At 46.0% G+C, this 25,782-nt stretch overlaps 1 protein-coding gene across 1 annotated transcript; it reads right to left on the bottom strand.

Moving 5' to 3' along the window:
• On the bottom strand, nt 1-21,793 carry LOC120318500. The gene is made up of 22 exons (XM_039366195.1): nt 20,885-21,793; nt 20,308-20,411; nt 19,112-19,266; nt 18,087-18,255; nt 17,727-17,850; nt 16,140-16,255; nt 15,159-15,373; nt 14,794-14,902; nt 14,058-14,388; nt 12,081-12,219; nt 11,362-11,428; nt 8,527-8,695; nt 7,783-8,304; nt 6,833-6,936; nt 5,831-5,985; nt 4,907-5,075; nt 4,163-4,286; nt 3,832-3,947; nt 3,306-3,520; nt 2,264-2,372; nt 1,108-1,311; nt 1-222 (listed from the first exon to the last, which is right to left on the bottom strand). The coding sequence occupies exons 1-22, from the start codon at nt 21,287-21,289 to the stop codon at nt 30-32; spliced, it is 4,014 nt and encodes a 1,337-aa protein (XP_039222129.1). The 5' UTR covers nt 21,290-21,793; the 3' UTR covers nt 1-29.
• Between the last annotated feature and the right edge of the window lie 3,989 nt (nt 21,794-25,782).

Below are 25,782 nucleotides of genomic sequence, written 5' to 3'. Positions count from 1 at the left end.
ATGAGCTATTACTGAGTTTAACAACATTGTCATAATGCATTGGAAATCGTGACGGCTCTTTTGGGGATGTCAGAGCAAGCGTCTGTCTCAGCTCCTCCCGTGTCTTTATTTTCCAGGTTTCCAGGTAGCCTGAAATCCTTTTCTGCCTCTTGGATTTCTTTCATAGCCAGGAGAACTGGGCCTGGATGACAAGCCTTTTCTCTCTTGTCTTCCTCCACGTTTCTAAGACAGGACAAAATCAGATGGGTTGGCAAGGGGTACAGCTCTGTCAGCAATCACGTCAACAATCGGGTGTTATTAAAAAAGGAGGAAGAATTTAAACGCAGAGGAGCGTCAAATGGAGCGGTTTGAGGGATCCTTTTGGCAGAGGAACACAAAATATTGAAAGGTAGTGGTCAAGACACTGGGCTGGAAACCAGAGGATTGTGAGTTCTAGTCCCACCTTTTAGGCATGAAAGCCAACTGGATGACTTTGGACAAATCACCAGGAGATGGTGATTCTAGTTCCGCCTTAGGCATGAAAGCCAGCTGGATGACTTTGGACTAGTCACCAGGAGGCGGTGAGTTCTAGTCCCACTTTAGGCATGAAAGCCAGCTGGATGACTTTGGGTCAATCACCAGGAGGCGATGAGTTCTAGTTCTGCCTTAGGCGTGAATGTCGGCTGGATGACTTTGGACCAATCACTAGGAGACAGTGAGTTCTAGTCCCATTTTAGACATGAAAGCCAGCTGGGTGACTTTGGACCAATCACCAGGAGCCATTGAGTCCTGCCTTAGGTATGAAAGCCAGCTGAATGACTGGACCAATCACCAGGTGCCAGTGAATTCTAGTCCTGCCTTAGGCATGGAAGCCAGCTGCTTGACCCAGGGCCAGTCACATGCTCTCAGCCCTAGGAAGGAGGCAATGACAAACCATTTTGGAAAGATCTCGCCAAGAAAAACGCAAACTAACGTTGCCGAAGTTGAGAAACACCGAACTAAATCGAGGCGATTGATCCCGCATTATCGATTCCAAAATGGGGCTTTTGATACGCTGGATGCCAACCGGCTCCTTCTCATTCCCCCTCCCGCCAAAACCAAAACAGCAAAAGTCTCGTTGCCACTGACCTGCTCTCTACGTCTTGTATGGTGTCTGGAAGAGGCACATTTAAAGTCTCGGGCAGGAAACAGGCCACCAGGCCGGAGATGATGGGGGCCGTGGCATAGATGACAAGGGGAAAGGACGGAAAATACTCGCTGGTCATCCTCACCAGAGGGGCCACAATCCCCCCGACACGCGCCATGGTGTTACCAAAGCCCATCCCGGTTTGCCTGATAATGCAACGGAAGGAAGAAATAAATTTGACTCAGGCTCGTCATTCGCCAGGGTGGGCGTGGCCGAACTACAATTCCCAATATTCCTTGCACCTAGCCTGGGCCCTTGGGAGTTATAGTATGCAGCGAGTCCTCGACTTACGATTGCAAGGGAAGACTGGAAAATGGATGGCTCAGTGGCACGGCCGTTAAGTGGGACATCCCGTGACCTTCCATGGCCGACTTCTCCATTGACCTTGCTTATGAGAAGCTGGCTGGGAAGGTCACGTGACTGCAGGATTGTTGTGCGAACGGGTTGCCAAGTGCCTGTATCACAGGGCTACTGCGGCGATTATAGTGCAAGGATCAGGCATAAGCCGCTGTGTCCAGCATCGTCATAACGTCAGATAGTCCCTGAACAAACAGCCATAAGTCCAGGACTGCCTGCAGCTTGCTTGCAGGGAGAGAGAGAGGATGTCGCAGATGTTTAACGAAAAGAAGGACTAGGGGTGACATGATGGCAGTCTTCCAATAGTTGAGGGGCTTCTAGGAGGATGAGGGGGATTAACCTATTTTCCAAACCCACCAGAAGGCAGCACAAGAAGGAACGGATGGAAACTAATCAAGGAGAGAAGCAACCTGGAACAAAGGAGGAATTTCCTGACGGTGAGAACAATCAACCAGCGGAACAGCTTGCCACCAGAAGTTGTGGACGCTTCATCATTGGAAGTTTTAAGAAGAGACTGGATAGCCATTGGTCTGAAATGGTATAGGCTCTCCTGCTCAAGCAGTGGGTTGGACTAGGTGACCTCCAAGGTCCCTTCCAAATCTATCATTCTGTTATTCTGACATTTCCCTCTCCTTAGTTCCACGCTTATGCTGCAGCAAAAGTCACCCTCCCATGTTTTCAGAGGCAAACAGACCTTTGAGGCTGTTTCTAACGTTATCCCAGAATATCACCGAGTGGTACCTGATCACTGTAGGGTAGAGTTCTCCAGTGTATAAGAAGACGCAGCTGAAAGAGGCGCCCAGACATCCTTTCCCAAAGACAGCAAAGACGGTCCTTAGGATCTGCATATCTAGAGAAGATTAGACAATCACTGGGTGTTGCCATGATGTGACTTCAGTCTAGTGGTAAAGGTACTAGATGAGAAACTGGGAGGACGTGAGTTCTAGTTCAGCACCCTAGTTCTGTTACTTTGGAACATCCTATGGGTTAATCAGCACAAGTCGTAAAGCCAGAATATGTCTCCTTGATTCGGACACATATGCAAATATGTTGAATTTTAATCCTACATTAGGTGCCCAAAGTCACTGCTGCAGCTACATAATGATTGAATAATATACATTTGTCGAAATAAATCAGTGGTTTTAAAAATATAGTATAACTCAGGGGTTAAGACTTGTGGATTTTGGGAGTTGAAGTCCACGACTCTTAAAGTTGCCAAGATTGGACACCTCTGATATTAATGGCTTTCAGTTTTTGGTCGTGCAAATGTGTAGACAGAGACTAGATGGCAGCAAAACCCAGTTTCCTGTGTCCCTTAGCTGCCCTCTGCTGGCCCTCAAGTGCGTTGCAGCCTTCATATTCTAGCCAGAGTTATTTTGTGATTTGTGACTTGAGATTTCAGCTGAACAAGTTGTGTGTGAATCTGCTGGGATATTTGCCACAATAATTCCAGGCCTTTGCAGCCTTCCGTGTTTCATTGATTCAGAAGTAACGGTTAGAAGTAGGCATGTATCATCAAAATTCCACCTAGCAAGTCCAGGCTGACCTACCTTATAGGGTTGTTGTGAAGATAAAACCCCAAACATGGCCAGGAACTTCTTGATGGAAAGATGGCATAGAGCCACAAAGAAAACAAGCACCAGGAAGTTCCACGCTTTTTCCGCCCATCCAGAAATGTTGAATTTACAAGCCAGTTTGGTTCAAAAAAAAAAAAAAGATAACTGCAAAATCATTTTGCTTTGTACAAATAAAACCATCGGTCGGTCCGTGCCTGGAAACTTACCACGGGACACAAAAATGTTCCCCGCGATGGACAGGCCAGCTAAGATGAGGCTCAACGCCTGAGCCATCCGACGGCCGGAATAGCAGATCACAAGGAAAGCCACCAACTTTGCAGGAATGTCTACCGCGCCGAAGATCACCTGGATGAGGTAGATGCTGACCCCAAAATTCTGCAGGTCCATCGCCAGACCATAATAGGCAAAGCTGGTGGAGAACCTGGAGTGGCCAACGGATTAAAGAAATTAAAATACCTCTGGTGCTGTCTAGTCCTGCCTTACGCATGAAAGCCGGTTCGGTGACTTTGGGTCGAGCATCAGGAGATGGTGAGTTCTAATCCTGCCTTAGGATGAAACCCAAGTGGGTGACTTTGGGCCGATCACCAGGAGATGGTGAGTTCTAGTCCTGCCTTAGTCATGAAAGCCAGCTGGGTGGCTTCTGACTGAGCACTAGGAGTTTGTGAGTTCTAGATCTCTGCTTTGCTTTTGTTCCGTTTCTTTTTTGGGCTGTCTTCTGTCTCCCTTGCTTACCAGACAAAGCAAAGGCACACCGTGATGCGGCACAGGGACGGCGTGCGCACCAAATCAGCCACCGGGAACTTGGTTTTGGCTGCCGAATTCTCCGTCCGGAGGCTGGCTTTCAAAACCTGGAAAAGCGGATCAAGAAAAGCTGTTTTGGGTGCCACCAAATTTGAGAATAAGAGGGAAGGAATAAAGGATGGGAGGAAGGAAGGAAGGAAGGAAGGAAGGAAGGAAGGAAGGAAGGAAGGAAGGAAGGAAGGAAGGAAGGAAGGAAGGAAGGGCATTTACCACATGCTTGCCAAGAAAAAAACCCAGCCACGTTGCTTTTCGGATTTTATACCTCCAGGCTGAGCTTCTCATGGCAATCCTTTTTCCCGTTTATCTGAGCAACTTTCTGTAGCTCTTTCAGCGCCTGGTCAAGCTTGCCCGCAGTGGCATACCAGCGGGCAGATTCTCTGAACCACCTGCCCAAAAGAGAGAGAGGGGAGGGTGGTGGAGACAGGGGCGAAACAGAAACGGACGGTGGGTTGGAAGCTGGCCAATTTGAGGAAGAGGATGCTGGATGCTGGATCACCACCTTCTAATAATTTCCATTTCACTAAATGAATGGCTGTAAGTTGAGGACTGCATGTATGCATGCACAGGCTCCTTCAAGGCCCTCTTGATTCGCCCTCCACACCATGCTAGCCGTGTTCCAGTATTTGAGGGGCTGCCACAAGACGAATGGGGGTCAACCTATTTTCCAAAGCACCCGAAGGCAACGGATGGAAACTAATCCAGGAGAGAAGCAACCTGGAATTAAGGAGAAACTTCCTAACAGGGAGGACAATCAACCAGTGGAACAGCTTGCCACCAGAAGTGGTGGGTGCTCCATCTCTGGAGGTTTTTAAGAAGAGACCGGACAGCCATCTGTCTGAAATGGTATAGGGTCTCCTGCTTGAGCAGGGGGCTGGACTAGAAGACCTCCAAGGTCCCTTCCAGCTTCTATTCTGATTCAGTCCCAGTTTCTCACATGACTCCTTGGGAAAACGAATTGCCTGCTCCTGCTGTAAACAGTGGTTGCAAACAGTGGGAAACTACCTACCAGCCATAGAGGAAAAAGGCAAAGTAGGGGAGGGAGACGGCCAGCTGAAGCCAACGCCAGTCCCGGATGGCGTACGCTATGCCTGCCAGGATGAATTGCCCGAGGCTGTAGCTGTAGCCGGTCGCCATGCTGACTGCGGCTCGGGAATGCATCGGCGTCCACTCCACAGCTGGAAAAAGAAGATTATTTGTGGATTCAGGCTATGTTGACTCTATTTTGGACACGTTGGGTATGGACTCAGGTCTCTGGAGAAGCTCTGATGGGGGGGGAGGGGGAGATAGAAGGAAAGGATGACCAGTTGAAAGCTGGAGGGTCCTAGTTACAGGGGTGATGGGGACACATTGGAAGACCCTGAAGGTTAGATCAGCCTAGAGAATATTGATCTATCTGTGTCCTTAAGCTTGGCAACTTTAAGATATGTGGACCTCAACTCTGAGAATTCCCCAGCCAGCAGGTTTTAAGATGGGTGGATTCAACTCCCAGAATCCCCCAGCCAGTTCGCTTTTAGATGTGTGGATGTCAACTCCCAGAATGCCCCAGCCAGCCTGCTTTAAGATGGGTGGACTTCAACTCCCAGAATCCTCCAGCCACCTTGCTTTAAGAGGGATGCACTTCAACTCCCAGAATGCCCCAGCCGGCCTGCTTTAAGAGGGGTGGACTTCAACTCCCAGAATCCTCCAGCCACCTTGCTTTAAGAGGGATGGACTTCAACTCCCAGAATCCTCCAGCCACCTTGCTTTAAGAGGGATGGACTTCAACTCCCAGAATGCCCCAGCCGGCCTGCTTTAAGATGGGTGGACTTCAACTGCCAGAATCCTCCAGCCACCTTGCTTTAAGATGGGTAGACCTCAACTCCCAGAATCCCCCAGCCAGCCATATTGCAGGAAGAATCGGATTCGGAGCTTCCGGTGGGAGAGAACTTACACAGCGACACACAGTTGAGGCCAACCCCGGAAACGGCCATGCCGGTGAGGAAGCGCAAGACACAATCAGCGCTGAAGGTGGGAATAAACGCCGTGCAGGATCCGGAAACCGCCATCTGGAAACAGGACCAAAGAAGCAGCGCCTTCCGCCCAAATCTACAAGAAATAAAAATAAAGATTATCCTTGGATGTTGGTGGGACTGTGAAAATTTCATGCACAGGGCTTGTGTGTGTGTGTATGTGTAGGAGGACGGATGACCAGCAGGAAGTACAGATAGTCCCCAACATATGTCGATTCCTTTAATGACCATTCAAAGTTGCAAGAGCGACTGAAAAAAAAAGTTATATAGGACCAGTCCTCGCACTTATGACCGTTGCAGCTTTCTCACGGTCACATAATCAAAGTTCAGACGCTCGGCAACTGACTCATATTTATGACGGTTGCCATGCCCTGGGGTCACCTGATCCCCTTTTGCGACCATCCGACAAACAAATTGAACGGGGAATCCTGACTCATTTAACAGCTGCGTTACTAACTTAACAGCTGCGGTGATTCACTTAACAACGGTGGCAAGAAAGGTCGTAAAGTGGGGCAAAGCTCACTTAACAACCCTCTCGCTGAAAGTTTGGGCTGAGTTGTGTTTTTAACTTGAGGACCTGTACAGAGTTAGCTCCCCTCAAGACCCCGGCCCACCTTTTTTAAATCCTATTTTTTTTAATTAAAGTTTCAAAATGCACAGCTGATAAAATAAAAACGAGGCTACGAAAAATATATAAAGAAAAGAGATGAAAATATACATCTATATATATATATAAGGAATATAAGCCACTCAACATTTTTGTCACCAAAACAATTTGCTTAAAAAGTTACTTTCCGCAAGACATGGCCGTGGCATTAGACTGTGAATCGGTGTTTGACGGGTCCATTGTGACATCTACCCAGCTTCCGATGATGGTCAGCAGAAGTTGGTTTCTTTTCAAAGGAGAAAGACCCGCTTCTTACTTGTCAGAGAGGCCTCCGAAGACTATGGCACCCACCAGCACACCGGCCATGTAGATAGACTGCGCCAGCTGCTGGAGGCTCCGGAAATCGCACACCAGGTCCCACTGCAGGAGGAGAAGAACGAAAATACCAGAATCCACAACACGGATGGACGTGGGCCCCAAACTGAGCTGAGGGAGAAGGGCTAAAAGGAGCTGGGAAGCTCAGAAGAACATCATACCAAGATACGAGAACAGAGAAGATAGAATAACAGCCTTAGAAGGGACCTTTGAGATCTTCTAGTCCAACCCTCTGCTCCAGCGGGAGCCCCTATAAAGGTAGTTATCAATTTACAACCATTCCTTTTAGTGACCATCTGAGGATACAATATTACTGAAAAAAGTGACTTATGACCGTTTTTGACACAACCCATTGCAGCATCCCCTCTACAGTCCCGTGATCAAAATTCAAAGGCTGGGCAACTGGCCGGTACTTAGGACGGTTGCCGTGTCCCAAGGTCACGTGATTTCTCCTTTTGCGATCTTCCGGCAAACAAAGTCAACGGGGAAGCCAGACTCACTTTAAAACCATTTTCGTAACTTAATAATGGTGGTGAATTGCTTAACAATCGTGGCAGGAAAGTCCATAAAAACAGGCAAAACTCACTTAACAACTGTCTTGCTTATCAATGGAAATGTTGGGCGTGATTGCGGTCGTAAGTTGAGGATGCCCTATTTTCCTGGAGCTAGGGGTTTTCAAAAATAGACTGGACAACCAAACAAACAAACCAGGGTATAAGGTTTCCTGACTGGAGCAGAGGGGTGGACTAGAAGACCTCTGAGTCCCTTCCAGCCTTCGATTCTATGTTCTACGGTGCTCAGCACCCCGCCTGGGAAAGATGGGAGTTGGAGTCCCATCCAGAAGGAACCGAGCAATCCTCCACCAGATCGGTACGTGAGCGTTCTTCTTACCTCGGTTACGATGGTGGATGTAAAAACCGTCCCTTCGTAGGTCCACCCGTCCAGACATGGCTCCTGCTCGGCCCCCGTTGGTTCCCGTCCCGTTGAATTAAACGCCAACAGCCACCATTGGGGGTTGACAAAGCGCCAACACTTCTCCAGTCCCCAGTCCCCATCTTGGGGGATGAACGCTCTCAGCAGCGCCCGGCAGTCCAGATTTCCCGTGGCGTTCCCATCGGCGCATCCTTTGTTCAAGGCCACCCGGCAGTGATGCCCGGGAACGGCAGCCGTAAAATTCTGCAACAGGTTGTGGGCTGCCATCAGGAGCATCGGGAAACACAATAGCGCCACGTTGAGCACTTGAAATCGTCCCAGGCCGCCCGCTTGAGCCAGAAGGTCACCAAAGGGCATGGCGGGCTTCGCGGCGTGGCGCAACGTAGACTTGAGGCACACGGAGGAATGCTCGTCCCGGCGACGGAAGGGACTCTGTTGAAAGCCACGTCGGCTTACCAGAAGGGGAGATGCCCATCCTGGCTAACTCGCAGGATTCGAAGGAAGACGGAGGAGGTGGCAGAGGTGGTCCAAAGGGTTACGCAATGCCAGCTGGACCCCTGGCGTCTCCATCTGCTCCCGCGTTGAAATGCGAACCGGTCGCTGGAGAAGACGCCCCGTTTCGCCTGCTGGTGGGCAAACAGATTCAGCCGCTGCCCGCTGTGTGTTGTACTTTTGTCGTCCCGGGGTGCGTTTTGATTGCACTCCGATCCTTTCGCCTCCCTCCACCTCTAGGAATGAACAGGGCAGCTGAGGTGCAGGACCTTGGCGTCGCAACGTTTGCTCGGTGCCCTTGTGGTGTTTCGGAATTCTTTTCGGCCGGGGATCAGCTCCTGCCGAATTAGCCCGGCTTAGCTGCTTTTCTTCGAGGTGGCTTGGGAGGGACGAAAAGGAGAAGAAAAAGGACTTATTTCTCGGGAATGTAGGCAAGATAGCAACGGCAGGGTCAGACGGGGGCCCCCGTCGGAAAAAAAAATCTGATTTTTTTCCCCCTTCTAATTCGTTGGCCTTCAGGGCTCAGAGACAGCTGCCCAAGGAAGCAAGTCTAGGTAGAATTATAACTCAGCCCCAAATTTCCATTGCTAAGCAAGTTCGGTGAGTCTTGCCTCATTGTACGACCTTGTTTGCCACCGTTGTTAAGCAAAACACAGTGGTTGTTAATTGAATGATGCGGTCAGTGGCTTCTCCGACTTCCTCCATTGACTTGGCTTGTCAGAAGCCATTGGGGAGGCTTGCAAATGGTCATCACCTGATCCTGGGTCAACGCAACTGTCCTATATACATGCCAGTTGCCAAGCGCCTGAATTTTGATCACTTGACCATAGGGAACAGATGTAAGTGTGAAAACCAGTCATAAATCACTATTTTTCAGTGCTGTCACTCAGCCCAGCAACATTGTGCTTGTCGTGGGAAAAGAGAGGAGGAAGGAGTATCACAGTATGTTCGTCACCTTGAGTTATTTATGAAAATGATAAAGGTGGGAAATGAATGAATGAATGAATGAGGTTTGATGTGGACTACTTTGGGAAAGGCTGTGTTTTAAAAGCCCCGTCACTTTGAACGTCAAGACAGTGGCAGCCAGTTCGATGGAAAAAATGTCACCTTCTGAATCAAAACAATGACTGCAATTGAACCGACAATTAGAAGTGGAACAGGGCTGATCCCCCCCCTCCCCCACTGAAATGGCTTAGCAAGGACTTGGCAAGCTTAGAGTAACAGTGATTAGAATCAACCTTTCCCAAACTAGAATTTGGTGTTATATAATTTTGTTGTTTGCGTAGGGAGAGCCAAACTCAGCCCAGTTAAAAATAATTTTTTTTAAAAAAAAATACCGTAAATCTCTCTGTAACTTGGCCTTGTTAAATCGGTTGTTTCTGGAACAGCCACTAAGAACAGCAAAGTCAAAGGCAGAAACACAGATCTGGAGGTCTTCTAGTCCAACCCCTTGCTCGATCAGGAAACTTTATACCACCCGGTCTATTTTTGAAAACTTCCAATGATGGAGCACTGATTAACTGTTCTACCCTCAGGAAATTCCTCCTTAATTCTAACAGGATAACGGAGTTGGAAGGCACCTTGGAGGTCATCTAGTCCAACCCCCCTGCTCAGGCCGGAAACTCTATCCCATTTCAGACCAATGGCTGTCCAGTCTCTTCTTAAAAACTTCCATTTTTTAACTTCTGGAGTCAAAACGTTCCTCTGATTAATTGTTTTAACTGTCTGGAAATTTCTCCTTAATTCCAGTTTCTCTCCTTGATTAATTTCCATCCGTTGCTTCTTGTTCTCTCTTCAGGTGCTTTGGAGAACAGGTTGACCCCCTCTTCTTTGTAGCAGCCCCTCAAATATTGGAAGACTACTATGTCTCCCCTAGTCCTTCTTTTCACCAAACTTGATATTCCCAATTCCTGCAATCCTTCTTCATATATTTTAGCCTCCAGCCCCCTAATCATCTTTGTTGCTCTTCTCTGCACTCTTTCTAGAGTCTCAACATCTTGTTTATATCATAGCAACAAAAACAAACCGAACAAACAATACCTGGGACCATTTCAAACAGAAAACAAGAGGCTCAATTTTTAGCAAACAATGTAAGTACCACATTATACACGTTGACAACTAGTAAATTTATTAAGGCATCCTGTGCCTGAAATGTCAGCCGATGTTCACAAATAAAGACAAGACAGAGAGAAAATTGTAAACGTGATGCCCAGTGGCAGAATATAAGTGCAAAAAAAACAAAATACAGACTACTGTTTTCCTATATATGCAAAATTCAAAAGCAGAATATAAGTGCAAAAAAATAAAATAAAACACAGACTGCTGTTCTATATATGGAAAATTCAAAAGTAGGCATCACAAACAACGTGCCCATTGTTGGCAGATTCCCTAACGGTGCTTTGCTGATCTTTTTTTTAATATATATATATATATATATATATATATATATATATATATATATATATATATATATATATATATATATATATATATATAAAGTTTATTATACTTTTAAAGAGAAAGATAAAAACTATTACAAACTAGTATAAAGCAAGGAAGAAAAATAGAAAAGAAAAAGCGCAAGAAAGGGAAAAAATAAGAGAAAAACAGAAGAGAAATAAAAAAGATATAAATATTCTTCACAGCAGTTCCAATATTCTTCGTAGCAGTTATAAATACAATTACAAATTGACCTCTTTAAAGTGACTTCCTGATTCTCTTCTTTCTATAAACTAGCCTGTCTAATCATCAAAGCCATCAATCACACATTCATTTTTTCCCCCATTTTCACCCAAAAACTCTGTAAAGGGTTTCTAGTCATCCCTTGCCTATTGCTGATCTAACCCTTGTGTTGTTTCAAGTCAACCCAATATGCAGGTTGGTTGGATTCACACAAATGCTGGACTGGGTCAGTGAAAAACTGACCAATCTCCATGGCTCAGAGTGCTCCCCTCGGCTAGTTGAACAAAACTTGTTCACCTGTGCGCAGGTGGGGCTTAAGATTTGGGGTGTGTGTGTCAAGTTTTGGGTCCATTTATGATTCACCGGATAGTGTGAATCCGTAACCGAGTGTATTCCGTGAACCCAGCCATTTTGTAATGCTGGCTGGGATCTACAGAAAGGAGAGGAAAAAAAAAAAAAAAAAAAAGTGACTCTCGTTGTAATAGAAGCGACGTAAACATGGCCAGCAAAATTTGCTCGCCCAGGACAACAAAGCAAGTTTACATTCTATGCTCGTGGACGTGTGTGAAACGGATCCTTGCTAGGCCGCAAACCAAATTATATCACTGGTGAAATCATATCACAGTGCAGCCGGCTGGTTTACAGAATGACAGAGTGGGAAGGGGCTTTCTAGGTCATCTAGTCCAACCCCCTGCTCAAGCAGGAGACCCTATATACCGTGACTGCCCAGTCTCTTCTTAAAAACTTCCGGAGGCAAGTTGTTCCACTGGCTGATTGTTCTCGCTGTCCGAAAATTTCTCATTTCAAGGTTCATGTCTACAGCCACAGTCCAGCATTTTCAGATAAGGCCTCCCCATGTTTTGATATATGGATAACGGGTCTCACTTTGCAGGCCTACGAGACCCGGATATATCAATCGAGTTTCGTTTAAATGGGGGGAGGGAAACCCTTAGAAAAGACCGCAGAAGGATATTCGTTTATAATCAGCAGATGTTGGCCATAGTTTTCTCCTCTGGCGCACAACAGAGTGTGTTTCTAAGTTTGGACTTTCTACAATGTCATTCAACAGTTTCACGTCCAACCCGTCTCCTCGTTCATTGGTTTCTTCTGATGAGGCTTCGTTGCAAACCCGTTTGAGGTGTCCCGGAAAAAGAGGATCCGAGAGCTGGTTATAGGGAGTAGGAGGCTAAGGTGATGGTGATGGGGGTTGACGAGGAGGGTCTGTTTTTTTGCCTCTTAGCGTTGGTCTTTGAGGGGCTCAGACTTCTCCGAGGACAGGAGAACTTTCATTTGCAGCTCGTCTTCTTCGTTGGGTTTGGATCTTGAGAAGAAAAGGAGGGAGAGAGAGAATTCATAGAAGGAGAAGCCATCAGAGATAATCAACCTTGGTCGCTTGAAGATCTATGGACAACTCTTAGGATTCTAGGAGCTGACGCCTACACGTCTTCTCCTAGGAAGCAGCTAGGCTGAAGCTCCCATTGAGAATCCCAGGCCACATCTGGCTATTGAATGAGATCAACCATGTCTTCTGGTTCTGGGGCTGAGGACCAATATATATGTGGATCGGCCAAAACGTCTGGATGGAGAAGGCTTCGCTAGGCAAGATTTGGCCAAGCAGGCCTGCCTGAGATGCAATAACCTTGTAGAAATAGATTTAAACTGTCTTCATTTGTGAATGTGCCCTGCAGATTGGGAAGGGACCTCAGAGGTCCTCCAGTCTAACCCCTGCTTGGGACAGAGATTCTGCTAAAGCAGTGGTTCTCAACCTGTGGGTCGGGACCCCATTTGGGGTCGAAGGACCATTTCACGGGGGTCGCCAAACAACGCAGTCCGCCATTTTTTTCCCCCTTTTCCTTAGCTGTGCTCCTCCCTTTTATTCTATTGGCTTTTGAAAGCCAATAGAATAGACTCTCTTGAATAGAGTCTAATTCTATTGGCTTTCAAAAGCCAATAGGAATTGTCCAGGCTGTCTCTGCCCTGCTGAGCCCACCAAAAGTCCTGTTCTGCAAACAGTGCTGCACCAGTTGAGTAGTCCTCGACTTATGACCGGTTGAGTAGTCCTCGACTTATGACCGGTTGGGGGGTCGCGTCATTAAAAAGGTTGAGAACCACTGTACTAAAGCATTCCCAACCTCTTGCTGAAGACAGGCATATGTCACTTCCTGGGGCAGTGGTCTAAATCAGTGCTTCTCAACCTTGGCGGCTGAAAGAGGTGCAGACTTCAACTCCCACGGCTGCTGGGGAACTCTGGGAGTTGAAGTCCACACTTCTTCAGGTTGCCAATGGTGAAAAACACTGGTTAAAATGGATGTTGAGAGGTAGACTCAGATTAGACATTAGGAGACATTTCCTGGTGCCGAGAGTTGTTCGCCAACAACGGCCTTGGGATATATGCCCATCTTCGAGAAGAGGTTGGGAATGCGTTAGCAGAACTGGGGTACCAAGCAGGGGTTGGACTAGAGGACCTCGGAGGTCCTTTCCCAAGCTATAGTTCTAGGATCAACCAAAGCCAGCATCCCCTTAATGGCAGCCCTCTGTTGGAGGCATGTGTTACATACAGAGTCTGAAAGAGATGTTGTTAGTCAGACAGGGAGGAAGGCGAAGAGGAAGAGAAACAGAAGGAAGAAAGAGGGAGGGAGGGGAGAGAGGGAACGAAGGAAGTAGGGAGGGAGGAGAGGAAGGAATGGCAGGAAAGAAGGAAGGAAGAAAAGACCGAAGGGAGGGAAGGAAGGGAAAAGAAGAGGGAGGGAAGGAAGGGAGGAAGAAAAGACGGAAGAAAAGAGAAGAGGGAGGGAAGGAAGGGAGGAAGAAAAGATGGAAGGAAGGAAAAAAGGAAGGAAGAAAAGACAAAGAAGGGAGGGAAGGAAGGGAGGAAGAAAAGACGGAAGGAAGGAAGGAAAGAAGGAAGAAAAGGGAAGGGAGGGAGGAAGAAAAGACGGAAGGAAGGAAGGAAGGAAAAAAGGAAGGAAGAAAAGACAAAGAAGGGAGGGAAGGAAGGGAGGAAGAAAAGACGGAAGGAAGGAAGGAAAGAAGGAAGAAAAGGGAAGGGAGGGAGGAAGAAAAGACGGAAGGAAGGAAGGAAGGAAAAAAGGTAGGAAGAAAAGACAAAGAAGGGAGGGAAGGAAGGGAGGAAGAAAAGACGGAAGGAAGAAAAGATGAGGTGGGAGAAACCCGTTTGGTACCCACCGTCTTTCGACTTCTTCGATCGTCTCCGGCAGGGGTCTGTTCAGGGTCTCCGGGAGGAAGCAGGTGACGAGGCCAGACAAGATGGGGGCCGTGCCGTAGATGATCAGGGGCAGCGGTGGGAAAAACTCCCCGCTCATCCTCACCAAGGGAGCGGCCATGCTCCCAATCCGAGCCATGGTGCCCCCCAGACCCATTCCAGATTGCCTTGGAGGGAGAAAAGAAAACATGTCAACCCTCCTTGACGCTTTGAATCGGGACCAGCTTCTTATCCCAAAGGTGTTTTTTTCCCAGAGGCCACTGGATCTTTCTTGTTCTTAATAATAATACAGTTGGAAGGGACCTTGGAGGTCATCCAGTCCAATCTCCTGCTCAGGCAGGAAACCCTATACCATTTCGGACCAATGGCTGTCCAGTCTCTTCTTAAAAACTTCCAGTGTTGGAGCATTCACCGCTTCTGGAGGCAGGTTGTTCCACTGGTTAATTGTTCTAAGTGTCAGGAAGTTTCTCCTTAGTTCTAGGTTGCTTCTCTCTTTGGTTAGTTTCCACCCATTGCTTCTTCTCCTGCCTTCAGGCGCTTTGGAGAATAGCTTTTCCTTCTGCTTCACTCACCTGATTATAGTTGGGAAAAGTTCTCCAGAAAAGATGTAGGCACAATTAAACGAAGCCGCCAAAGATCCCTTGCCAATTACAGCAAATATCATCCTCAGAGTGCTCAAATCTAAAAAAGATAAAGTCATAATAAGGGAATCCTGCAACCGTCATCAATACCCAACGCTGCTAAGGGCCTGAATTTTGATCATGTGTTTATGAGGATGCTGCGACAGTCATAAGTGCGAGGACCAGGTGTAAATCCCCTTTTTTCAAGGTTATTGTAACTTTGAATGGTCGCTAAATGAACTGTTGTAAGTTGAGGACCAGCTGCAAAGAGACGGAAGCAATTCCACAGTCCTGTCTACTCCGGGTGCTACCCTTACCGTGCGGAACAAAGATGTTAGCCAAGATGCACAGTCCAGCCATGATCAGCGAGAGCGCTTGGGAGAACCGTCGGCCCACATACATGATGGTGAGCACCGAGATGAATTTGGAGGGAATGTCAACCACCCCAAACACCAGCTGGGTCAGGTAGATGTTGAAATTGAAATTCTGCAGGTCCATGGCCAGCCCATAATAAGCAAAGCTGGTGGCAAACCTAGAATGGGAGGAGAGAATTGGAAAGCTTGACACCCCCCTGCAAAAGCTATTATTTTCTAGAAAAAGATCTGGACCCTTTTCCCCTAGGGATAATAGAATCCTAGGGAAGGGACCTTAGAGGTCTTCTAGTCCAACCTTGCTCAAGGCAGGAGACCTAAAACCATCCCAGTCAAGTGGCTGCACAATTCCTTCTTAAAAACGACCAGTGATGGAGCACCCATAACTTCAGGAGGCAGGTAGTTCCACTGATTAATTGTTCTCCCTGTTAGGAAATTCCTCCTTAGTTCCAGGTTGCTTCTCTCCTTGATTAGTTTCCATCCATTGCTTCTTGTCCTGCCTTCTGGGGCTTTGGAGAACAGCTTGACTCCTTCTTCTCTGTGACAGCCCCTCAAATATTGAAAGACAGCTATATCACGTTGCCCAGTTCTTCTCTTCAATAGGCTGGACATACCTAACTCCCTCAACTGTTCATCGTACGGTTTAGCATCCGGTCCCCATCTCTGTGGTCGTTCCAAAAGTGCTTTTTCAAAAGGCAACTGGACTTTGGAAAAACAGCATCCAGTTGCCTCCTGCAAAAGCACAACTGTGACCTGGATGAGTGACAATCTCCACAGACATCTTTGTTGTTGTTCTCTGCACACTTTTTAGGACCTCGGCATCTTTTTTCTTTCTTGGTGACCCAGCATTCCAAATGTACAGTAACCAGGTTTGAAGGAAAAGAAGCCACAGATCTGGGAAAAGCAGAGAGCAGAAATGACTCTTACCAAAAAAAGCTGACCCCGAAGGAGATTCTACGCATGCCTGGCGTCCGCACCAGATCGGCCATACTGTGGCTGGATTTGGTGGAAGAACCCTCAGACCGCATGCTGGCTTTCAAAACCTGCAGTGGAGGAGAAGACAACCCCGTGGGTCAGTGCAGGGTTTGGTCCATCCCTGAAGGAGCAAAGCAAACTGGGGGGAAACACTGGGATTCTTGGAACGAGAATCGGTAAATTGTTTGTTCCAAAGAATGCTATTATATCTCTGTGGCTTTCTCCTTTATTGACTATTGGGGAAACTTTCCTACAGAGTGCAAGAGAGCAGATAGAGTCATAGAATGATAGAATCATAGAATGATAGAATCATAGAGTCATAGAATCATAGATTCATAGAGTCATAGAGTCATAGAGTCATAGAATCATATAGTCATAGAATCATAGAATCATATAGTCATAGAATCATAGAATGATAGTCATAGAATGATAGAATGATAGAGTCATACAGTCAGTCAGAATCATAGTCACAGAATGATCGAATCATAGTCATATAATCATAGAATCATAGTCATAGAATCATCATAGAATTATAGTCAGAATCATAGTCATATAGTCAGTCATAATCAACCATAGAATCATCAAATCATAGAGTCATAGAATCATAGAACCACACAGTCATAGAATGATAGAATCAGTCATATAGTCAGTCAGAATCATAGAGTCATTAAATCATCGAATCATAGCGTCATAAAATCATAGTTATAGAATCATAGAATCATAGTCACAGAGTCATAGTCATCAAATCATTTAAACACATAGAATCAGTCATAGAATTATAGTCATATAGAATCATAGTCAGAATCATACAATCATAGAATCATAGTCATAGGATCACAGGATCATAGAATCATAGAATCACCATCATAGGATCACAGGATCATAGAATCATAAAGATAGAATCAGAATCATAGAGTTATAGAATCATAGAGTCATAGAGCCTTAGGGTCGTAAATAATGGAAAAGAGTCATAAGTCACTTTTTTCATTGCCATTGTAACTTAGAACAGTCACTAAATGATCTGTTGTAAGTCAAGGACTATAGGTATTGTATGTCAAGACAACTGGACACAAGGACAGTTGTTTCCCTCGGGCCATCCCACTGTTCTCACAGTGCCGTGTAATGTCCATTAACCCATGTAGTATGGCTGACGTATTATTATATAATATCCATCTTATATCTTCTTTACTCCCTCTTTTATTGGTATTATAATTATTATTTAAGATTTAAACTTCCAGACGGTTATTAGTATTAACTGGTACTGGTATTACTATAGTATTGGTATTACTATAATGAAGATGATGTTGCTTTGCACGCACACTGAGAGCTTCTGCACCAGAGACAAATTCCTTGTGTGTCTAATCACACTTGGTCAAACAAAGTGTTCTGTTCCGTTCAGCTCTGCCCTTCTTGATTCTGCATCGCAGGGCCAAGCTCACTAAAAATCCATAACCCGGCAGCCTTTGAAAATACGTGGATTTCCTCAGTTTTTATTGCATCTTGTAAAAGGGGTCCAGGTGGGACAATCCAGCCTCGTACCTCCACGCTGAGTTTATTCCCCTCTTCCTTCTTCCCGTTGATCCAGGCAGCCTTCTTCAGCCCCTTCACCGCCTTATCCTGGTTCCCCGAAATGGCCAGCCAGCGGGCAGATTCGACGAAAAACCTGCAGGAGACAAACCCCAATCAAGATGGGTTTTTTTAAAAAAAGTTTTTAAGAAGAGACTGGACGGTCCCTTGTCTGAAATGGGATAGGGTTTCCTGCTTGAGCAAGGGTTGGACTAGATGACCTCCAAGGTCCCTTCCAATAATTATTATTATTCCTAAGTGACAACTATTCCAGTGAGGAAAATAGAATATTTCTTTCTTTTTTTCTTTTCTTTTTTTACTTTGCCCACCTACCAGGAATAGAGGAAGAAGACGAAGTAAGGGAGGGAGACGGCCAGCTGCAGCCAGCGCCAGTCGCGGATGAGGTACGCCATGCCAGCCAGGATGAACTGCCCAGTTGTGTAGCTGTAGCCATTGATTGTGCCAACGATGGCCCGGTATTTGCTGGGAATCCATTCCATGCCTGTAAAAAGAGACACAACATAAAATACTACAGGTATCTATCTATCTCTATATCTCTGTACCTATTTCTCTATATCTATCTATCCATATATTATATATCTATCTATCTATCTATCTATCTTGCTATCTATCTATCTATCTATCTATCTATCTATCTATCTATCTATCTATCTATCTATCTATCTATCTCTTTTAAAATACTAAAAATGTGAATCCTGGGCATTATGTTAACCAAATAAAAGAAAAAATGAACACCAGGATATAATAAACCAGACTGTTTAATATAAACAAGCCTGTGGTTAAGAAGAGTCACTAAGGCTAAGCTTTCGTCCGGCCAAAACTGCCGGCGTCATCAGAGTTAGAATAGAAGGAGATCAGGATATATATCAGATATCTATCTATCTATCTATCTATCTATCTATCTATCTATCTATCTATCTATCTATCTATCTTTCTCTCTCTCTCTCTCTCTCTCTCTCTATCTATCTATCTATTTCTATCTCTGTATATCTATCTATCTATCTATCTCTATCTCTGTATATCTATCTATCTATCATATAATCTCTATATTCAATACAAAGCAGTTTTTTAAAAAAATGTATATCTTCCCCTCAAACCATGTCTTACACTTAAAAAAAAAAACTGTTTATGTGTTGTGAATAGTTTTGTGGTGTGCCACAGAATAACTGCTGCATTGAATATTCTGCCTCACAAAAAAGATTGAGAGCTGCTGATTGAGGAAGGGAAAAGAAAAAACACATTTTGGAAAACAAGACAAGCAAAAGATTTGGGGGGCTTTGATTGGGGGGGGAGGCAAGAGAGAGAGAGAGAGAGAGAGAGAGACGCCCGAGACTCACAGAGAGAAACGGAGTTGAGAGAGATGCCCGACATCGCCATGCCGCACAGGAAGCGGAGGACGCAGTAAATGGAGAAGTTGGGCACGAAGGCGGTGCCAGCTCCGGCCACGCCCATCTGCAGGTAGCACCAAATGATCAGGGATTTCCTGCCAAACCTGTAAGAAACAGACCTGAGTCAGGTTTTGACCTGCGACCGGAGATTTTGACTTTTTTCAGGTGGTCCTCGACTTACAAGAGTTCATTTAGTGACCATTCAAAGTTACAACAGCACTCCAAAAAGGGACTTATGGCCATTTTTCACACTTACGACCGTTGCAGCATCCCCCCGGGATCACGTGATCAGAATTCAGATGCTTGGCAACTGACTCGTGTTTATGACAGGTTGCCGTGTCCCGGGGTCACGTGATCCCCTTTTGCGACCGTCGGACAAGCAAAGTCAATGGGGAAGCCGGATTCACTTAACAACCGGGTTACTGGCTTAACGTCAATTTCTGCCTGAGCAGGGGGCTGGACTAGAAGACCTCCAAGGTCCCTTCCAGCTCTACTCTACTCTACTCTACTGTATTCTATAGCTGCCCAACTCAACCAAGCAATTTACAATTCTAAAATTATACAATAACGAAAACAATTTGAAAAAATCCACAAAAATATCCACTAAATAAATAACTATAAACAGCAGTCATGATGAATAATCCACTAATGGTAAAGCCGTAAAAGGGTCCAGCTCTATTCTATTCTATTCTATTCTATTCTATTCTATTCTATTCTATTCTATTCTATTCTATTCTATTCTATTCTATTCTAATTATCAGACATTCACCTGTCTGAGATGGTATAGGTCCTCCTGCTTGAGCAGGGGGCTGGACTAGAAGACCTCCAAGGTCCCTTCCATCTATTCTATTCTATTCTATTCTATTCTATTCTATTCTATTCTATTCTATTCTATTCTATTCTATTCTATTCTTCCCATAGATCTAGATTCTACCCTCACTTTACAGCCTGAAAAACTATGGAGGGTCCCTTCTGACCCTCTTTCTGCATCCATTATGCCGCTGAGGGCTCAGCTGCCTCTTATCTGACCTTTTTCTTGCTCAGCATCTCTTCACCCCGTCTCCCAAGGTCTTCTGCACACACCATAACGCCCATTCCTGGTCCAGAACACTAACAACTGCACCACGCTGCCTCTCCCTGCTCACCTGTCTGAGAGATTTCCAATCAGGAGCGATCCAATCAATACGCCAGCCATATAAAGGGATTGAGCCATTTGCCTCAGTGACCGAGATTCGCACACTAGATTCCACTGGAAAATAATTGGGGAGGGAAGATTTCAGGGCAGAGAAAAACAAAACCATTGAGAATTTTTGTGGGTCTCATGTCGCACCTAATCAGGCCTCATTGCAATGCTGGCTGGGGGATTCTGGGAGTTGAAGTCCATCCATCTTGAAGCATGCTGGCTGGGGAATTCTGGGAGTTGAAACTCACCCATCTTAAAGCATGCTGGCTGGGGAATTCTGGGAGTGGATGTCCACCCATCTTAAAGCATGCTGGCTGGGGAATTCTGGGAATGGAAGGACACCTATCTTAAAGCATGCTGGCTGGGGAATTCTCGGAATTCAATCCACCCATCTTGAAGCATGCTGGCTGGGGAATTCTGGGGCTTGAAGTCCACCCATCTTAAAGTTGCTAAACACTACTCTAGAAAATGTCAGTCTGGGGACATTTAAACTTTTCTCATCCCTTTAAAATCGAAAAAAAAAAAAGTTTCTTTCTCACCTCACTGACAATCGTGTTGCTGAACAAGCTCCTGTCGTAAGTCCAACCATCCTCACACGCTTCGGTGTCAAATACAGTCTGGCTGCCAAGACTGGCGTTCGGGTCCAGGAACCGCCATTGTGGGGCCACGAAACGCCGGCATTGCTCAGGCTGTCGGTTCGTGTCCATCGGGATGGAGATCCTCAGGAGCTGATCGGCTCCCAAATTTCCCACGGTGCCGTTGCCTTGACGAGTGGCATTGGAGGCGATGCGAATTTGGCAGTGATGCTGCGGGATGCCGGCGGTGAAGTTTTGCAGGAGGTTCTGACTGGCCAGCATCAAGAGAGGGATGGCTAGGAAGGTGACCATCATCGTTTGAAAACGGCCCATTCCTCCTACATTGTCCAAAATATCAGCAAAAGTCATGGCGTCGCGGAGAGACGAGAGACGGTGGCGTCGGTTTCTGGAAATTTATAATCTTGCAGTTTGGCCAAGCAGATGGAGCCTATCAAATATTTTCTGCAGTTTGGCAATCTCAGTTCTCCAGGTCTTCTGCTGTTTTCCCAACAAATACCCTGTCGGCACTACTCTCTGGGATGAGGCCCATCCAGCTTTATATCAAACTTCGGCCGGGCTAGTTAAAATGTTACTGCAAAGGAAATTTCCTCCCCAGTGGCCTGGATAGCAAAGAGGTCGCGAATGGATCAAGAAGCAAGTGACCTGGAAAATGAACTTAAGAATGCGTCATTGGGCAGGGATGGGCAAGATGGCGGGTGGCTTGAGAGTCACCGAACACTGGCTGCATTTTTCCTCAAAGAAACCCCCCAATGGGCTAGCCCTCTTTATCCCCTCCCTCCACCAGATTTTATTTTGCCGATCCCAGCTCCTTGTGGAGAAATCTGGGTGCTTCTGTGGAAAAGTGGCCAAGCTATAGAGCATTAAAAATTCAGAAAAGTGTTTCTTTCCGCTCTTTTAAAATGACGCGACACTTGTCCGTCCATAACCGATACTCTCACAGGGTGCATGTCTGTTCTTTTGGGGGCAATTTTTGTTAAAAAATAGTGTTTAAAGAAGTGCTTCTCAAGCTTGGTAACGTTAAGATGGTTGGACTTCAACTCCCAGGATTGCACTTGTCTTAAAGGACGCTGGCTGAGGAATTCTGGGAATCGAAGTCCATCCATCTTAAAGGACGCTGCCTGAGGAATCCTGGGTGTTCCCTGACACCTTCCCCCCCCATTTTTAATCAGTTACATTGCCCGCCATGCTGGGGAAAAGTGGATCTTTTAATTTCAGAAGCACTTAGTTAATTTCACCATTAAGATAAGCTAGTTTAATTTTCTACTTTTGTGCAAGCAACACTTCAAAGTATCATTGTATACACTGAGTTCAGTGCAGGTTTGAAACTTGACAGATTTGGCAACTTTTTCCAGTGAAGTGAATTGAAGTGAAGCAAAGTAAAGTAATAAAATGAGAAGGAGGGGGGAGATAGATAGGTGGATGGATGGATGGATGGATGGAGAGATGAGAGATAGATAAATGATCGCTGGGAAGGTAGATGGAGGGATAGGTAGTTAAGTGGATAGATAGATAGAGAGAAAGGGATAGAGAGATACGTAGGTAGGTAGGTAGGTAGATAGATAGATAGATGAGAGATAGATGATAGCTGGGAAGGTAGATGGAGGGGTAGGTAGGTAGGTGGATAGAGAGAGAGAAAGGGGGGGATAGAGAGATAGGTAGCTAGCTAGATGATAGATAGATAGATAGATAGACAGACAGACAGACAGACAGACAGACAGACAGATAGATAGATAGATAGATAGATAGATAGATAGAGGGAGGGATAGATAGATACATAGATAAGATAGATGATAGACATAGATATTAGAGATAGATAGAAAGATGATAGATAGATAGATAGATAGATAGATAGATAGATAGATAGATGAGAGATAATAGACAGAAAAACAGACAGATAGAGATGATAGATAGACAGAAAGACAGAAACAATGGAGAAAGGGCGAGATGACTGATGAGAGAGAGAGAGATAGACAGACAGACAGAGATCGGTTGTAAATGTGGGGACTGGTTGTCAGTCACTTTCTGCAGTTCTGTTGTAACTTTGAACAGTTACTAAATGGATGGTTGTAAGTCGAGAACTACCTGTAATGTGGTTAAGATAATTAATAAGGACTATTTTCGGAAAATCCAACTTTGAGGTGGGCTAGTCTGCTATTCCATCTGCCTCTGATTACGGTAGTGGCAGATTTTTTCTCTCCACCCCAACCTTCTTGATTATCTACTTTCTAAGACCACACCGGGAATACTGCAGCCAATTTTGGTCGCCATAGCACAAAAAAGAGGTTGAGAGTTTGGAAAAAAATTCAGAGAAGAGCAACTAATGTGATCAAAGGCCTGCAGACTAAAACATACGAAGAACGGCTGTGAGACTTGGGCTTGGCTAATCTAAAAAAAAAAAGAAGAAATAGGGGCAACATGATAGCAGTGTTCCAGTATTTGAGGGGCTGCCACAAAGAAGAGGGGGTCAAATTATTCTCCAAAGCACCAGAGGACAGGAGAAGAAACAATGGTTGGAAATTGACCAAAGAGAGAAGCAACCTAGAACTAAGGAGAAACTTCCTAACAGCGAGGACAATTAACCAGTAGAACAGCTTGCCACCAAGAATCGTGGGCGCTCCATCACTGGAGGTTTTCAAAAAGAGACAAGACAATCACCTGTCCGAGATGGTGTAGGTTCTCCTGCTTGAGCAGGGGGCTGGACTAGAAGACCTCCAAGGTCCCTTTCTATTCTATTCTATTCTATTCTATTCTATTCTATTCTATTCTACTTGCTGAAATTCCACGATGTTTTATAGGACAAGAGCTTGACCAGCCCAGAACAGTGGGTTGAGCCGTTTCCAGCTCGGCTTTCTCCAATTACAGGCCAGCATCAGTCCTTCAAGTCTGAAACCATCCCCGTGCCCTCTCTGGAGGGCACCTGTGGAACTTTGGGTGGGATCCCAATTCCACAGAACTGGTTGATTATTCGCTTTCCCGATCATCGCGGGCAAAGGTCCGGTGCCCTCTCAGCACCGCTGGCAGCCGATCTGCTGGCAAGCAGATCAGCCAAGAGCTGGAGATTCAAGCGCAATGACCAAGCACGGTGAAGCTTCACCCAGCTGGCTTGGTCTCAACTGCTCAAGGGGAACGAAGGGCTGATTCTGCGGATCGCTGGTTAGGGCAGGGAGGAAAATTAAGACTCAGCCCTTTTCTCCTCCAAGTTTGGAAGAAGGTGATGTTACTGCAAGGGAGAAGAAGGCGAGAACGCATCCGACGTTAGGGATGCGAAGCCAGAGTTATAAATGCTAATGCACTTACGACTCCTTGTTTAGCGACCGTTCTTATAAAGAACGGTTGCTGGAATTGGGCATGTCTAGTTTAATGAAAAGAAGGACCGGGGGTGACATGATAGCGGTGTTCCAATATTTGAGAGGCTGCCACAAAGAAGGGGGGTGTCAAAGCACCTGAAGGCCAGACAGGGAACAATGGATGGAAACCCCTCAAGGAGAGATTCAACCTGGAATTAAGGAGGAATTTTCTGACAGTGAGAACAATCAACCATTGGAACTGAAATTGCCTTTAGAAGATGTGGGAGCTTCCTCACTTGAAGCTTTCAAGAAGAGACTGAACTGCCATCTGTCAGAAATGGTGTAGGGTCTCCTGCTTGGGCGGGGGGTTGGACTAGAGCAGGGGTCCCCAACCCCCAGACTAGTACTGGGCCATGGCATGCCAGCAACCGGTCCGCACAAACAAGCACAGCCCCATCCGCGGGATGCAGGAAGCACACAAAACCACACACGCTCCGGTCCACGGAAAAACCTTTCTCCACGGAACTGGTCCCTGGTGCCCAAAAGGTTGGGGGCCTGTGGACAAGATGACCCACAAGGTCCCTTCCAACTCCAGTATTCTATTCATATTCATTTTCTGGATCTGTACCAGCTACCTGGACCCCCAATTATCTAAGGGCGTTTGACGACACAACACGGCACGCCGTGACTAACCCGAGCTAACATCAAGGAGAGAAGCAACCTAGAACTAAGGAGAAACTTCCTGACAGTTAGAACAATTAACCAGTGGAACCGCCTGCCTCCAGAAGCTGTGAATGCTCCAACACTGGAAGTTGTTATGAAGAGACTGCACAGCCTTTTGTCTGAAATGGTATAGGGGTTTCCTGCCTGAGCAGGGGGTTGGACTAGATGGCCTCCATGGTCCCTTCCAACTTTATTATTATTATTAAAATGAATCCCACTTCAGTTATGCCAACGTTGGTGAAGTGTGGTGTGCAAACATCATGTGTGGATTGATAGAAAATTAACCCAGATTGCAGATGTTTAAATGGAGAGGCGGGGCTTCCATTCTACTCGTTGGCGAGCTGGGAGGGGCAGGTTCCCAAAATATTGGAGAGGGCTCTGGTTTCTGCTTGGTTGTGAACAACTTTGCTGCAACAGCTTCGTGGCGTTACAGGCGTTCATTTAGTGACCGTTCAAAACTTACAACAGCGTTGAAAAAAGTGACCCCGGGATCATTTTTCACACTTACAACCGTTGCAGCCTGAGAGGAAGCAGCTGGGGTTTTTCAAACTTGATCCCCAATCCTCAAACAGACCCACTTTAGCGATTGGCAGAATCCAGAGATGGACCAATCAGTTACAAACAGACAGACCAATGGTCGGGTTTATCCAGACTGGGTTTATTTGCATTTAACCAGGTTATGAAATAAACGTTTTATGGATTGAGGCAATGAGTTCAAATTTTAAACTGGACCACTGCATTGAGTTGTGAACCCAGCTTTTAGTTGATGTGATGAAGCATATTGTGTGAATCCAGAAGGGCGGAGAAAGAAAATGAAAGTGGACACACTCA

The sequence above is a fragment of the Crotalus tigris genome, unplaced genomic scaffold (assembly GCF_016545835.1).
Source record: "Crotalus tigris isolate CLP2741 ecotype Arizona unplaced genomic scaffold, ASM1654583v1 scf7180000020245.1906669, whole genome shotgun sequence".
Lineage (NCBI taxonomy): Eukaryota > Metazoa > Chordata > Lepidosauria > Squamata > Viperidae > Crotalus > Crotalus tigris.
The sequence above is the reverse complement of the archived record's forward strand: the minus strand, read 5'-3'. Positions and strand labels throughout refer to the sequence as shown.